Source organism: Balaenoptera borealis (assembly GCF_965194805.1).
Source record: "Balaenoptera borealis genome assembly, chromosome: 1".
NCBI classification, from domain to species: domain Eukaryota; kingdom Metazoa; phylum Chordata; class Mammalia; order Artiodactyla; family Balaenopteridae; genus Balaenoptera; species Balaenoptera borealis.
This window is the reverse complement of record NC_138860.1, coordinates 41,963,819-41,980,272: the sequence shown is the minus strand read 5'-3', so window position 1 is coordinate 41,980,272 and position 16,454 is coordinate 41,963,819. Positions and strand designations below refer to the sequence as shown.

The window sequence follows — 16,454 nt, the reverse complement described above, 5'->3', positions numbered from 1 at the left end:
TATGCTTCTTAATTTATCACAATCTACTTCAGATTAATTCCAGTGACATGCAGAAATTTTGCTCCACTATAGTTCCATTCCTTCTGTCCTCCTTTGTCTTTTACTGTCATTAAATACTATATGTTATATCTATATACATTATAAACCTACGAGCACAGTGTTACAAGTATTGCTTTGTACAGCCTTATGTCTTTTGAAAGAAGCTGAGCAGAGAAATGAGAAAAAACATATTTAGTCTTTTCTATTAACTCATATTTATCATTCCAGCACTTTTCATTTCCTCCTATGAATTTGAGTCACTATCTGGTAACTTTTAGCCGAAGGACTTCTTGTATTATTTCTTGCAAGACAGGTCTACTAACAATGAATTCTCTGTCTTTACTTGGAAATTTCTTAATTTCATTTTCATTTTTGAAGGATAATTTTGCTGGATATAGAACTCTTGGCTGACAGTTACTTCCTTTCAACACTTTAAATATGTCATTCCACTGTCTTCTGTCTTCCATTGTTTTTGATGAGAAGTCAGACATCAATGTTCCCTTGGATACAATGAGTTGTTTTTCTTTGGCTCCTTTCAAAATTTTCCTCTTTGTTTTTGTCTTTCAACAATTGGACTACAATATCTCTATGTGGATCTCTTTGTATTCTTCCACATAAGGTCCACTAAGCTTCTTGGATGCATTTCAATGTTCTTCATCAAATTTAGGATGTTTTCAGACATTGTTTCTTAAACATTTTTTGCTGCCCCTTTCCCTGTGTCCTCTTTTTGGAACTCCCATTATATTGGTATATTTAATATCATCTTACAGGTCTCTTTATCCCTGTTCATTTTTCTTCAAATTTTTTAATCTGTTTTTCAGATTGAATAATTTACTATCATGTTGAGATGCTCCAGTGAATTTTTTTTCCCCTACTTAATTCTTCACTTCAATTATTGTACTTTTCAACTTGAGAATTTCTATTTGGTTCTTTTTTTCCTTTTAATATAATTTCTATCTCCTTATTGAGAATCTCTATTTGTTGATTCAGTATTGTTTTATTTTCCTTTAATTCTTTATACATGATTTCCTTTAATTCTTTGAACATATTTATAATAACTGCTTTAAAGTCTTTATTAAATCCAAAAATCTGGGGACACTCAGAGTAATTTCTATTGACTGTTTTTTTCCCTGCCTATGGGTCATACTATCTTGTTTCTGTGGATATCTTACAATATTTTGCTGAAAATGAGACATTTTAGATAATATATTTTAGTGATTCTGGAGTCTTATTTTTTTCTCAAGAAGACTGTTATCAATTGCTGTTGGTTGGTTTATTCTTTGTTTGATAACTTGTTCAGCTAGATCTGTAAATCTGCTTCCCCCACCCCACTGTAACAAGCAGAGGTTGATATCTCTGCTCATTTTTTTTTCTTTTTTAAGAAAAAAGTTTTAAGTTTTCCTTTTTTAAGCTTGGTTTCCTAAAGGTCACCACTGTGTCTGCATAGCTTAGTGGTCAACCAGTGACTGAAAAGGGGTTGCATTCAAATACCTTAGCTACTAAAGCTTCCATCCTATGCCAATGGGCAGGAGAACATATTCAAAATTTAGGCCACTTTCAAGTCTGTCCTGGTTTTTACTTTCCACTGAGATCTTTCCCTGCACATGCATACAGCCTCAGTGCTGGTCTTCATGGCCTACCCCAACCTGGGAGAACCTTCACACCTGACCAAGCAGGGAAGAGAGAATGCAAGTAGCCCCAGGCAAGAATGCCACAGAGTCCCACAATTCTTTCCCAAAGTTCAGCTATTTTTCAAGCAGAAGTACTTTCCAGATTGTTGCATCCCTTTGATCAATTTCCAGAGCACAAAGATGGTTATTTTTGCCAACTCTGTCCAACTTTATAATTTCTTTTTTTGAGAAGAGAATTTTCCATATTTCTCATATGGCTATAGCCATTCAAATTTGAGAATATTCCTATAGCATATAATTTTTTCCACAGAATTTAGTCAACTGCAACTGAAATATTTGGATGATTACATTAATGGTTCTATACCTATAGGAAATCCCACTATTCAAATCAAACCTAAACTTTTATTTCTTCTTTTTCCTTTATTTCTATTTTTCTACTATTCACTAATAATTAATCATTTATATAAAAGCATCAGTTGATTTCCTATTATGTGCCAATCCACTACTTTTTAGACCTCTTCAACCTGTATCACCAGCAGTTGCCTCACTCTCATGTTAGCAGCCCTATACTATAATCCAACTATATGCTTCATCAAATTATAAATTACTACATGTCGTGAGCTTTCAACGCTGCCCTATCAATAATAATAATACAAAACATTTATGTGACACTTACTGTGTGCCAGGCATTATTCTAATTGCTTAACATAGGTTAATTCATTGAACTCAAAACAACTCTATGAATAGCTACTATAAATATCTCTGTTTTATAGATGAGAGAACAGAGACTCAGAGAAATTAAATAACTTGTTTAAGATCATATAGGTAGTAGGTAGCAAGGATATGATCTGAATTCAGGTACTCAGTCTCCAGAATCCCTGCTCTTAATCACAACATTACACTGCTTTATGAGTGCGTGATCTGCAAATGCCAAGAATCTATTACTTCACTTTGATATCACCAAATCCACAAGGGGAATGAAGCATATACTTCAAAAGACTGTACTCACAGTCTTTTCACTTGAAATTACTGTATCTAGCATTCAAAATGACTACTTTTTATCAAAGTGAACTGCTCAAAGAATTTTTATATTAGAAGTTATTAAATTGTGTTAAGAGAAAAGCTGCTACTATAAAACAAACAGCATAAGCATACCCTAAACATATCAAATCCATTTTCAAAATCAGACAAGTCATGCCCACTGATTGAAATGTGGAAGGCATTAAACATTTGAATACAAATCTAAAATATCAAACATTGATAAGAATTAACTATAACTATAGCATGTTTTTTAATGTTTCAGGAAACATATAAACATATAAGTTCTTTCTTTCTTGTTAAAATTGGCTTTCCCGCCCCCATTCTTTCCAAAACATGACCTCATTATGAAATTCCAATAAAAGTTCATATTTTGACTTTTACTAAAGTCAATTTACCTTAGTTCATGGACTCCTCTATAATTTTGCAAGTGTAAATCTATAGGCAAAAGTATAATTGTTTACCCATGACTGTCTTGCTTATTCTGCCATTTTAAATACTCTCCCAGGCCTTCTGAGAGATCACACAAAGATTCTATTGCTAAAAGAATGTGTCAGCCAGTGGCAAAACCAAGACAGTCACTGCCAACCTCCTTTTTCCTAAAGAATAGGCAATAAAGCTGAGCATTGGAGGCACAGAAATTTGTTTTGAAGGTCTTTTTCTCATATAATATCTTTCAACTGACAAAGCGATTGTGTCACAAAGAACTAAATGTCCACTGTGAAGTACAAACATCCATGCTCTGAGGATCTGTAAAATGTAAATATATTTTTTTAAAACTGCATTTAAAATGTAACTATGTTTACTTTAGCACCATTCACTTGGACTGAGATGACTAAACCATGGGTACAGGGAATTATGAAATCTAGGAAGAAAGCAAGGAGCTGCAAAGACCAAAGAGGGGAAAATCTCCTCAAAGTGGAATAATTCTTTCCACATAAATCATTTTGTGATTTTTTAAAATAACCTTTATGAACCATGAGGTAGTGGAAGAGGAAAGTCAAAATGACAAATTGCTAATCATGCCAAGAGACCCCTTTTCCCTTTCCTGATGATGTTTCCTCAACATGAGTGGTAGTTTCCTTAGGCAGGCCAATGACAGAATGCTGCTTTAACTATATAAGCTATACATATCTGTATTTGGGAACTTAACATATCTTAAGCTCAGACTCCTTTACAACATAAATTCTGATACACAGGAGCAACAGACCTTTATTAATTAATGTGGGGAATTCTATTCTCAATATTATATAATAACGACTACTTCTTTAAGAAAGAGAAACAAAAAATAGCAGTTGCTAGCCTTCCTTAAATTAATAGCCAAAAAAATACTTTGAATTTACCTTGCTGTGCCACAACAAAGAATATGAAATCAAATGAGGAGTTGTCCTTTTTGCCCATTAGAATGAAATGTTTTATGTGTCTTTGCATTACCTCTTAATCCTTTTACAAAGTGCTCAGGGTACTCTCATCTCACTATTTCCAACCTGATTATGTTTCTTTAGACTTCACATACTCTGGGCAAATTAATCTTCCTGAAGCACGACTCTGAGCCTTTCACTCTTGTGCACAAAAACTCCAAATCTCAATTTTTTACTGAATTAAATACTATCATTCTCCCCTGGTGTTCATGATAAGAGAGCCCCAACTTCTCTTTCCATTCTCATCTACTTACTATTACTCATCCTTATATTCATCCTTGTACTCTAGATAAACCAAACTTTTGATTTCCCAAATTGAGTCTTTCTGACTCCTTCCTTGCCTTTGTCCAAGCTTTTCATTCCACCCAGTTATTCCCCCACATCCAACCTTGCAATGCCAAAATTCTGGCTAAGGCTCCGCAAAAATAACACTCACTACACAAAAACTTTCCTAATACCACCACTGCATCAATTATTACACCTCTTTATCCTGACTCGCCAAAGTACTTTTTAAACCTCTCTGATAGCCTTTATTAAATCCATCTGTGATATAATTATTTGTGAATCTCAAGTTCGTAGCTTATGACACTATGCCTTACATATATTCGTTGAATGGAACAAAAATCACTGCTCAAGAGAATACTAGGTAATACTCTTCTTAATATATTCTCCCCTCCCCTTTTCTCTTTTTTTTTTTTTTACAGATTTTGTTTTCCCTGATTTAAAAAATAATTCATGTTTCATTAAACAAAAATTTTAGTTCTTCATCTTTTTCAAATAACTTTTCCCTTGATATTTTCCCAAAAGCATAGGGGATCACAGTCCTGACAATTCTTGCTGCTTTGCTGTGAGCCTATCACACCTCAATGCTAACAACCCTCAGTGTACTCATCAAAACTTGCTCTTCAAAGCTAGATGAGCATTTTACACATGGCGAATCAATTTAAGGAGCTCACTAGAGTTCCAAGCCTACCTCTGGGATACTGAACTTTAATTATCAATAGTCTCTTTCTTCAAAGCCACCAGAAATACACCAACTGACACCAATATTCAACTTCCATGAATGGATCTACAAGTGATCTAACTTGGCAAGATTTTCTACCACTTCTCTCCTAAGTAGCCCATTCCTATGTTTATAAATATAGCCATTCACCATATACTATCTCGAGACTAGCTCTAAGGAATAAACTCTTTGAAAAGTTAAAAAAAAAAAAAAAAAGAAAAGAAAAGAAAATAGCCATTCACATATGGTTACAAAATTTAATAGAGCAGCTCCAGACCAGCTAAAAGCAATACTTAAATCTCACACCTACACAGATATATGGAATTGACTAAACATTAGCCTGGATTTAAAATAAATAAATAAATAAATAAATAATACCAACAAGCTTTACCTATTCTCTCTGACATCACCAATACTCAGATAATAGTAGAAGCCTAAAGATATACAGTAGTAGTTCTGAATTTGTAATTAGTAAAGGGTCCTTCTTGTCCGAAACTAATTTCTTTAAGGTTTTGGAGCCGTGGGCTCTGCTAATTTGCATGGTTGATATACTTGGCCAATAGGTCAATTAAATTACCTGTTGAATGAGTGAGCGAGCCTCTTCAGAGACACATTCTGGCATGTTCAAAGTAGTGTGAGTATTTATTCCTGCTGGATGGCACTCAACCAGAGTCTGAAACAATCAATCAGGTACACTTCTTATCCCAAACAACATCATATTCTGTTCCATCACAGGGTTTATGGACAGCAAATACAGAAAGCTCAACAACCACCTTAACTGGAGGTGCAGTAATCACCACAGTACCCTCTAAGCAGTTTAGGACAAGGGCTATGAGCCCACAGAACTCTAACTGAAATACAGGCAGTCATCAAAATCACATCATAAGCTTAGGCCACTCACCCTTTTCCCTTAGTTATAAAGAGAGTGGCTCATAATAGAAAAACTTCCATTATACCCAAAAACTAAACTGGGATTTGATATCTCAAATTTTTTAATGTTCTTAAAAACCTTCAAAGTTGAAAATTTGTCAATAATAATGCTTTATATATGTATAGCACTTTATGGTTTAAATGTATGTATAGGTGACTTGTATATTCCACAACCATGTTAGGCGCTCAGTATTAACTACATATTTAAGGTAGATGACTACTTACAAAGGTATGACTGTTCATTTCCTCTGTTTTCATCCCAGGAGGCAATCTGCACAATACTCTATTAAAATCTATTAACTATTAATCTCAAATATCTTACTTAAAAGTTATTGATCAGAGAGTATAAATTCTCTCTGATCAATAACTCTCCGTTAAGCCAGAATGGACAGGAAAAATTACAGTATTGAGAAAAAAGATAATACTACCTTTAATATCTACATTAATTTTCTAAAATGATAATTCTCTCCTGGTTTCAGACAGGTATTTAAAACATACAGAGAATTTAAATAGTTACGTGGACCTTACAGATTTAACTCTGTTAAAACTGACTCACAGAAAAAGAAGAGAAAGAATGTGTAGTCTTATATCTCACTATGGACTAACAGTGTGACATAACAGAATTTTACCATCAATTTATTCAATGTAATAGAAGTCAACTTTTTAAAAAATCTGGAATCATGATAAACATGCATTTTTCTGCCCATCCCCCTTTTTGGTATCAAGGTTTTCTTACTTAGTACCTGACCTAAAAACTAAAGGCAAAGGCTAAATATTCTCAATTTGAAATCAAGGTAGCATCTGGATAAACTTAATAAACCTCCAGGTCACTGCTTACCTTGCCAGTGAGAAGCTCGAAGAGGACAGCACCCAAACTCCACCAATCACAGGCTTCACTTTCTTCCGTGATTGCTCCAACCTCTAAACACACCAAGAAAGGTTGATATTAAAATTCCAAAGGTCAATTAAACTCTCAAAATTAACATGTATTAGCAAGGTGACCTTTTTAATGCTGAGAGAGCACATACTAAATACTACTGGGTTTTCAAAATTCCTGAAAGTTACTTATCCTTTTGGTCACCTACTGTGGTTGCATTTTTTTATGCAGTCATATATTAAACTGAGACATTTGTTCTTTAGTTGATAGAGGGACACCTTCAAGATGCTATACTTAAAAGTTACATGAATCTACTAGATCAGCATTTTGCTTAATTTTTCAAATTTGAGAATGTACAGCCAACCCTATCTCAGGGGTCATTTTTTGTTTTAGAAATAAAGACTCTAGGTTTCAGAAGGAACTTCAAAAATTATCTAAACCAGTATTAATTATCCTTTGAGTTACAGACTAGAAACCAGAGAGGTGAAATGCCTTGTCCAATGTCATATAGTAAATCAGAAGCAGAACTAGGACCTAGTTTATAGTATGATCCCTCTCCTAAATAATCAATTGTTTTCAACTAAAGAAGGAGGATGTGAAATGAAAATTTACCCATTTTACTATTCGGAAGTACAGATAGATATGGTGTTTTAAGCCACAACTGAAACTACTGGCTAAGATGAGGGCTTTTAGAATATCTCCAAATTGCAGTTTTATCTGTGTTATCCCTATCTCTCACCAGCACAAGTTCCTGAAATGTAATATGAGTTTTCAGGTGTCATCCTTCAGTTTTCTTCACAAATCAGCAATAACTCCTCATTTCACCATTTTTGAGGCTTTTAGCTCTTAAGTCATGTTTGATGTCTTCTTGTCCTTTCCTAATGACATTCAATTAGTCACTAAGCCTGAATATATCTGCCCTTTCATTTCCATTAAACTGACAAAACACGCTTATTATTTGTCTACAGGTAGCCCAAAACTCACAACAATCATGTTGAAAAGGTTTTAAGTAGTTAGGTTGGAACTTGGACAATAATAAGTGGAAGTGGTGCTCAGGCGCCCCAGCCTTTTAACCAATACTTAGTGAATCTACTGTGTTGGAGAACCAAAAACACTCGTAACACAGCTCGAGTTTTTAAGTCTTGAAGCAAAGGTCATATGGATCAGAAAAAGAAAAAAAGAGCCATTTCTATGCAAAATACTGAAATTACTCCACTTCAGCAACCTCCTTCCTTATCCCTGCACCTACTGTATTCTGGGTTCCACAAGGCCTGTGTACAACTATACCCTTCACACCAGCTCCTACCCATCTTTCCTCTCCTTATCGTGCTACCTGCCAAATCACAACCTCCATTCTCTAACTTAGCTGCTCTCAGCTAGGTGGTAAAAAGAAAACATAGATATTTAACTAACTCATATTATTGTGTGAATGACCAAAAGTCTTCTAATCCTCCGAGAGCCACCTGCATTCATAAAATAGCAGCTTGTTTGAAAAACTGAGAACCATCTTACTATCTAACAATAGAGGTTTAATTATACATGTTTTGACACATGAATTCAATGAAATATTACTACATAAGCATTTTAAATGACGTATTCACGCAAGGTTTAGGTATGTAAGTAAATGTCTGGATATATTAAATTTAAAAATAACAAGCTATAAAACAATAGAATCCTAATTTTAAAAATACATATATTTTTAAAAGACTGGTGAGAAAATGTAACAAAATGTTTTAGTGCTTTGCCTCTGGGATGGTGAGATTTTTATTTTCATTCTTATACTTATTAACCTACATGAATAACTAAGTGGTACAATTTTAAATGTATAGCAAGATGGCATGAAAACATTCAGGCTTGTTGGAGCAGGAAAGATGAAGCTATATAGGCCAGTCCTCCCTAAGAGTCTGTTTGCCTATAGTTTCCTCTACAACTTTACACTTGATCTTAGCCAAAAGGCCACGAAGCGATCCTCTACAACTTTAATGTATCGTATATTAGAGACAGCAGTGCACTAGGAATCAGAAGTCCTGGGTTAAGAGCCTTGAGGAATTCACTTGATCTCATCCATAACACGAGGGTGAGATCTGAGGACCTCTAGGTTAAATTTAGCTCTATAATCTACGATTCTGATACTTAAGGATTCCCTAAAACAGTGATTTTCTTGAAGGACAATTCCTTGGGGGCTCTCATTCAAAGTACTTATGTTACCCCTCCCAGATTCAAATACACTGCCCCCAATCCCATTCCCAAGCTCCCCACAGAAAGCCACCATCACCTTTGGAAGTGTGCTCCAGAAACTTTAAAAAGGATGTGTGTTCTTATAAACTTCAGAAAAGTAGAAGAAATTTACCATAGCCCTGTCATCAAATATAACCTTTTGCACATTTCCTTCCAGTCTAAGGCAGGCAATGGATTACGTCACTTCCCTGTTCGAAATTCTGAAATGGCTTCTCACTGAACATTAAATAACATTCAAATGTCTTGCTTAACCAGGCATGTATATATATTCAGGCCTCTATAATGAGGTCTCAACCTATCAAGATTCATTCAAACACGTATAAGCAGTACAAACTAGGTCCCCTGCTAGGCACTATTCCTCCACAGAACACTATGTACTCACCACATTGCTAAATGATGTGAAACTAAAATCAGTTTTCAGAGTTAATGGCTTTATTTTTAAATATCTTGCTCAAGAATTTAAGTTATGTCATTTTCTTTAATCATAAAGCAAGCAGTATATACTCCTTAGTTTTAGAAAGGTGTTACATGTTCCCAACTCAAGACCCCAGATTATTGATCAGCCATCTGTTTTGAATATGCAACCTCCAAGTCTCACTTTCCGTGTCTGAAGGTCGCTAGTAGGCACATATTGTAATAATGATAGTTGCAACAACAAAACAGTAGCTAACATCCGTTGACTGCTTACTATATGTAAGGAACCGTGTTTAACATTGTACATGAATTATTTAAAATTTCCAAGCATCCTTACGGAGAACTTACTTGGGTAGAATGACTTTGGAGGAGAAAGAATACGTATTTGTGTGTTCAGGGAAAAGAGGAATGCCTGACCCAGTCAGCTCAGAGAACGTTGTGAAGATCAGATGGTTTTATAGGGTCTAATAACACGCCCTGAGGAGCTCTAGACTAGAACCACACCCCAAGCCCCTGCTCACAAAGGTTTCCTGTCAGAATTGAGCAAAGGGTTATTGTGATAAGTCTATGCAATGTAATCAATGACTAATATAATTTATAAAGGGAGCTTTCAAATTCACCAAAAGGTCCAAAGTGCCGTCACCAGTGTAGCCTAGACCACCAAATGCTACACGTTGTGTGTGCTTCCCATATCACTGCTGGGAATGTGCGCTGGGGGTGAAATGTGTCAGAGCGAGAGAGAGCGAGAGCGAGAGAGAGAGAGAGAGAGAGAGAGAGAGAGAGAGAGAGAGAGTGTGTGCGCGCGCGTGCGTGTGTGCGCATGGGCGCGAGGTGGGGGGAGGGGGATCTCTGATGCTACCATAAGCACAGTGCATCCTCCTGAGCATCAAAGATTTTTATATGTGTGGGAGGTGGTAGGATGTTGTTTTATTATTAAAAGAAACACAGACCCATTATGGAACAGAACGTAAACCTTGCATGGATCTGCAAGATAAAAAGACTTCAAAGAAACTTCAGGATCATATTATTAGTCTCGGAAGTCCCCATTTCATGTCACCTCTACAGTCAGAAGTACTTTGGTAGAAAAGTTTGAGAGGCACTTCAGGAGACAGACAAGGTGTTATTCCTTTTTTGGTTTCTGTGACCTTGCTCAACTAAGGAGTCTAAGAACTAGGTTCACTGGTTTTTATGCTGCTTTGAAATCCCTCACAATTTTCTGCCAGAGTCCTTAACAGGTAGATAATGACCAACATACTGCTTCAAATGTGGATGCTACAGTGTCTGACAAGCACCAGTCTGAACGTGAGGCAACACAGACAGTAGCAAGAGACCCAAGCAGGCCCTAAAGTTAATTTAATTCCCATTTTCAGTCGGCTCGCTTTCTGGTCCAGGATGCGGGGTGTACCACGTGGCACCTGATGTAACTGCTGGTGACATCCTAGCACCATCAACCTTAGTCTACTTCATCCACTCCCCATTTCTTTTCCCATCTTTCCTTGATCTTCCCCTCTTCTTTCTTCCACTGACAGCCTGCTTCTTTTCCCCTCCCCTTATTCTCTTTTTCCTCCCCACTCTTGGCTGTCATTGGTTAAGCTTTCTAATGGCACTTGGGCCTAAAGAAACTACTGATCCCATCTAAGAAAAACTGCTTCTGAAAGTCTGAAGACAACTAGGCTGAATGTCATCTTTAATCTGACTGGGCTAATAAAGAAGGATAGCAACTCTGAAAAGTTAATTTTTTTCTCATGGAAATCTGGAAGAAAGACACTGAACAAGTTTTAAATCCATCCCCTTAACAGTGCAGCTTGAATCACTTCAAAATGACTTTATATTAAGGATTCATTAATTAATGTGAAACTGACATCATGACCAACTGTCCTTGATTTTAATAGATGACTCTGAACTACAACAAAGAGTTCTACATTTAGATAAGATACAAAGAAGAACTTCCAAACGGCTAAGGAAACTTAAATATTAGAACAACTGGAAGAAGATACTTACATAATTTCTTCTTTAGGGTTTTAAAATATAATTTCACTTTCTTTTAATAATCAGAATGAAAGATTTTGATTGTCTTTTCAACATCCCTTATAGATCAATAATTCTTAGATTAAAATTTTAAAGATATACCTTGAAATTGCATTGCCAAAAAGAAGACTGAGGTTGTGTAGCTGTCAAAAGCAATACTCTAAAACTGCTTTACTTGCAAAATCTATACAAAATTTTAAGCATAAACCAAGAGTACTGATTCATATATAAAGCTACATGATAGCTACTACAAACACCAGGTGAACAGTCAGGTATGTTGTGTCCAAAGTCAAAAGCAGAGAATATAAAGAAATATCAAATAAATTTGTGAGGGTTCTTTTAAAGTATAACATAGTAAAGCTGAGAAATCCCTTTAAACTCCCTACCTTGAATTTTTTAAATCTCTGGTGGGAAAAAAAGCAGAAAAAAATTTTAAAGGATAAATTCTCCACTGCTTTGTCAATTTTCAAAATATTTTCCCTATAAAACCCAATGTATTCAGTTCCCATGCATGCCCCTTCCCCTGACACTACATTCTATATTTGCAGTTTCCAGGGTGGTAAAGCAGTATCCTTATTCTCCACAAGGACAGCAGGGCTATAAAGCATTAAGCAAAGGGATCGGCGGGAAAATAAACTATTCCCTAAGAAAACAAACAAATCCTCAGATTATTCCCACAAAAACTCAAAAAGAGACAGTGATATCAAAGAATCCTGAATTTTTGTCTTTGAGTCAAAGAGATGTATTGACAGGGCTCTAGTTCTGCTACTGTTTGAGCCTGGCTGGATATTTTAGCTTCTCTGAAAATGAGGACAGCCAGACCTCTAGCATTCTTTTTACCTGTAATTTTACGATCCTGAAAGTGTTTTCAAAAGCACTCATGAGCCTTTCTCATAACTTCTTCTCCCTCCATTAACCTAAGATGCCCAAAGAGTGGGATTATGCTAAAATGAGCCAGCATTCCACATTCGTCCTTCTTCTCCTTTCCACACACAGCCACCCTTCCTTTCCCTAAGAGACCTGGTGGCAAGCAAAATGAATCAGTGTCACTAAATCTAACCGTTACCATCTTTTAATGTAATGGAGACACAAAATCAGCTCCAGATTAGATTTCAACTCATCCAAAATTTTTGGAGGACATCAAATATGTGAGAACAGTTTAGTAAAATTCTAGAAATCCCATTTTAGCGCTATCAATCCTCATACTCTAACACAATATAGAATTTTATGGATTCATACTAATGATTCAAACTATCATAATTCACAAGTGAATAAACAAGTTTAAATAAAATAATAAAGATACCACAAGATAAAAATGTGTCTTGCCTACCTTTGTTTTACTCATGTTTAACACCTCATAGAACACTCTTCAACAAGCCAGGACACCTCTCAGAAAAATAATGCTGCCATACTGTCAAAGGGCTTGCTAAAACATAGACTAAGAGAGTTTTATAGTCCTATGATAGTCAGAGTTTACTAAGTCTCCCTCTTACAGCCAAAAATAATAATGTTAATCTGACCCCAAAACTGTACTATAATAAGCCTTGCTCCTGAAAAGTAAAAGAGCAAAAAAACAGAAAGCCTGGACTCAGGAAACCGTAAAATGTCTCTATCTGTATGAGAAGTGAAGGGAAAGAAGCAAAGTATACACTCTTAGACTTGAGAAAGTCTGAAAGACACTGGAGAGACCATTCGATCCCAGCATTACTGAGATCATGACATATACTATCTACTGGCCCAGGCCCTGCCTTTTAGGGCTATATAGTTTAAGCCACATGGATTTGTCAAAGACGTGACTCAGAAATAACTGTAGATAATACTAAAACTATGCTGGAAATTGTACAGAGAATTTTAAAAGCTAGCAAATGCGTCTCAAACTCAAGCTTTATAAATGAACACCAACCTTCCTATAAAGCTTTATAAAGATGAATCACCCAGCTCGGTGCTTTGTGACCACCTAGAGGGATGGGGTAGGGAGGGTGGGAGGGAGACGCAAGAGGGGGGAGATATGGGGATGTATGTATATATACAGCTGACTCACTTTGTTATAAAGCAGAAACTAACACGCCACTGTAAAAAATTATACTCCAATAAAGATGTTAAAATAAATAAATAAAAAATAAAAACAAAGAAAAAAAAAAGATGACTCACCTTGCATTTTAAGTAACTGTGAATTCCCAAATTCAGAATTTACTTTTCTTTAAGAGACATTACTGTTATGGTGCTTGATAAATAAGGGAATATGATATTCTACATTGAGCTCTTTGATGGATTTGTTAAGGCACATTTTCAGACTGGTGACATCACTTGATTCTCCACTAAGGGAGACCCACACAGGTCCTCACATCCTTCCTCTTACCTCTACTGATCACAACAAATAGCTACCCATCCCCATTCCAAAAATCTTTAGAGACAATTCCATGACCTCCCTCTGGCAGTATGTTCTACTGTTGCTGTCTTCCTTTCAGGATATGATAGGAAATACAGTAAGTTCAGAGTTTTCTTAGAAGAGAATTTCACATATAGAGAATTTCTACTTTAATTTAGAGCAAGTATTTAAATACTTCTCTCAAACTCTTTTCCTTAACTATACTTTTTTAAATAAATAGAATCTTAGACGCCTCATTTCTCTTCACTTTCAAAGTTATAGTAACTGTGGAACTGTTATTAAGAGGTCATATAAAACTCAATGAAAAAGCAACAATTGTTGCAAATCATGTGTTTATATAAGTCAAATTAAACCAACATTTAGATGTTGAAAGAATTAGTCACATAAACGATAGAGCACTTTATCCAAATATCAGAATGACGGAACAATTTTAAAGCCACAAACCTACAGAATACATTAAAATGATAATTAGCAGTAAGTATACTTTCGGGGGGGGGGGCAATATAGTTTCTAAATGCACAGGGCTTTTTTTCCAAAACAATATTTTAAATTTTGATGTTAAATACCTGATCTTAAGGATTCCAACTCTCTCTTTTAGGAAAAAGAAAAGAAGTAAGAAAAATACATTAGCTTTTAGAATAAAAGAGAACTCTTTGGTGAATAAGACAATATAAAAATTAAGCCACATTCTTATAAACCTTAAAACTAAGCACCATATACACTTTTATAGTATCAGAAAAAAAACTGTGGTGTCTAAATTTTCCATAAATTCTGTAAGTGTTCAGTAAGATTTAAAACACTATTACAATTAGTTTGTTAACTTTCTTCCAGGGGAGTCAAGACTTCATTAATGGCCTTAGACAGTTTTTTTTTTTTTTTTAATCTGATCTATCATCAGTGACATACTTGGACCAAGGGTAAAAGAACGTCTTTCTTCTGCAATGAGCATTCCATGTTAGCTAGAGCATGCAAACATTAGTCCTGTGTTCCTACACAGTCTTTCCCTGCAGCATCTGTTGCTAATTGAAAGGGACTAGAATTACAAAATTCTAGTCAATTTCTCTCACCAGCTCTTGCTGTGTATAAAGATTTTCTATGCAGGGGCTGAGCATTAGTCTTCCACTACAGCTGATGACTAAAGAGCTAAGAGAAAGAAACACAGAAGAAAGCATTTCTTTTTTCTTTATATATCCAACAATACATGGAACTAAACTGTGAGAAGAGGGACAGCTAAGCATATCTTATGTTAGCTTAGTAAATTACAATTTTGTAAACGTAACTATTCACCTATAAAGTCTATTAATGTCCTAGTTAACCAATTGTGTATGTCTTCTGTTTGGACAGTCTCTTCTTTTTATACACATCTTCAAAAGGAACTGTCAATATTAAACCAATTATGTCTTATTTCTAGCTCCTAGGCATAATACCTGGTACACAGAAGGCACTTAATAAATGTTTGTTGAACAACTATCTCCATCTTGTGTTTTGTAGCACGGTGCAATCAAAACACCTCCAAAGGCCTCATCACATGCATTTTCTTTAAGTCTATTGAGCACAGAGATCTACATCAAGTCCTTCTGCACCTTTACATGTGGTAGGCCAGAAAGTTTTCAACATTATCTAAAGCATACTCTGGCTGCTGGATGAAACGCAAGAATGGAGGTCAGTCAGCTGAGGACTGCAGGAGTCCAGGCAAGAGATGATGGTGGCTTAAAATGGGGTGGTCGAGTGGACACCTTCCAGGGCTCCCCTCTGCAGAGCACAATGACTGCTACAGTCTGTCCTGGCACGGATGGCATGTAGTAAAGAAAAGAAGCTGGAAAGCCCTGGGAGGAGGAAGAAGACAGGACTGGGAGATAAATCAAGGTTTCCGCTGTCCCTGTTCAATGGAAGGAATCTAGACACACAATTACATGAAATGTGCTCCAAGTGGGTAAGCTGGCGCTAACATCTGAGTAACTCTAGAGCCTGGAATCTGCATTTCCTAGCCCATCCTTTCAAATGGGCATTTTGCTCCTTTTTTCTTATTTTATATTTATATTCATATAGTTCTATTTACATTTCAGAAAATGCTGGCTGCCCAGTTATCTGTTCCACATTCCATAAAGTCCTTCAGCATCGTACTCAATCGAAGATTCAAATGCTTTATTGGTCGAGTAGAGAATATGAACTGTTTAAAAGCTGCTGGTATCACATTGCTCTAACTCATGAGAGTGTTATCAGGGAAGACCAGTAACAGGGGCGAGCACTCTCCAGAGGGGAGAACCTGCAGCAGCTGGGGCTCAGCGCTCCTGCGCACGCCCCCCACGGTGATGGGGGAGAGGCGGTGCTGCCCCCCTTTCACACGCCTGCCTTCTTGGCTCATCCCAGTCTCTAGGCTTGCTTCCTCCCGCCACCACATGACTAATTCAGTTGGTTTTCAGGTAATCGAATTATATGAAACCCG

General features: G+C 36.1%; 1 protein-coding gene across 8 annotated transcripts in view; it reads right to left on the bottom strand.

Annotated features, from left to right (window-relative positions):
- Positions 1-16,454, bottom strand: part of RPS6KC1 (ribosomal protein S6 kinase C1) — a 243,669-nt gene that overhangs the window by 33,740 nt on the left and 193,475 nt on the right. For all 8 annotated transcript variants that reach the window (XM_082399676.1, XM_082399677.1, XM_082399675.1 and 5 more), the window contains 2 exons: positions 6,901-6,983; positions 5,710-5,805 (listed from right to left, as the gene is read on the bottom strand). In XM_082399676.1, coding sequence (XP_082255802.1) covers positions 5,710-5,805; positions 6,901-6,983 — 179 coding nt within the window. The remainder of the gene's footprint in view (positions 1-5,709; positions 5,806-6,900; positions 6,984-16,454) is intronic.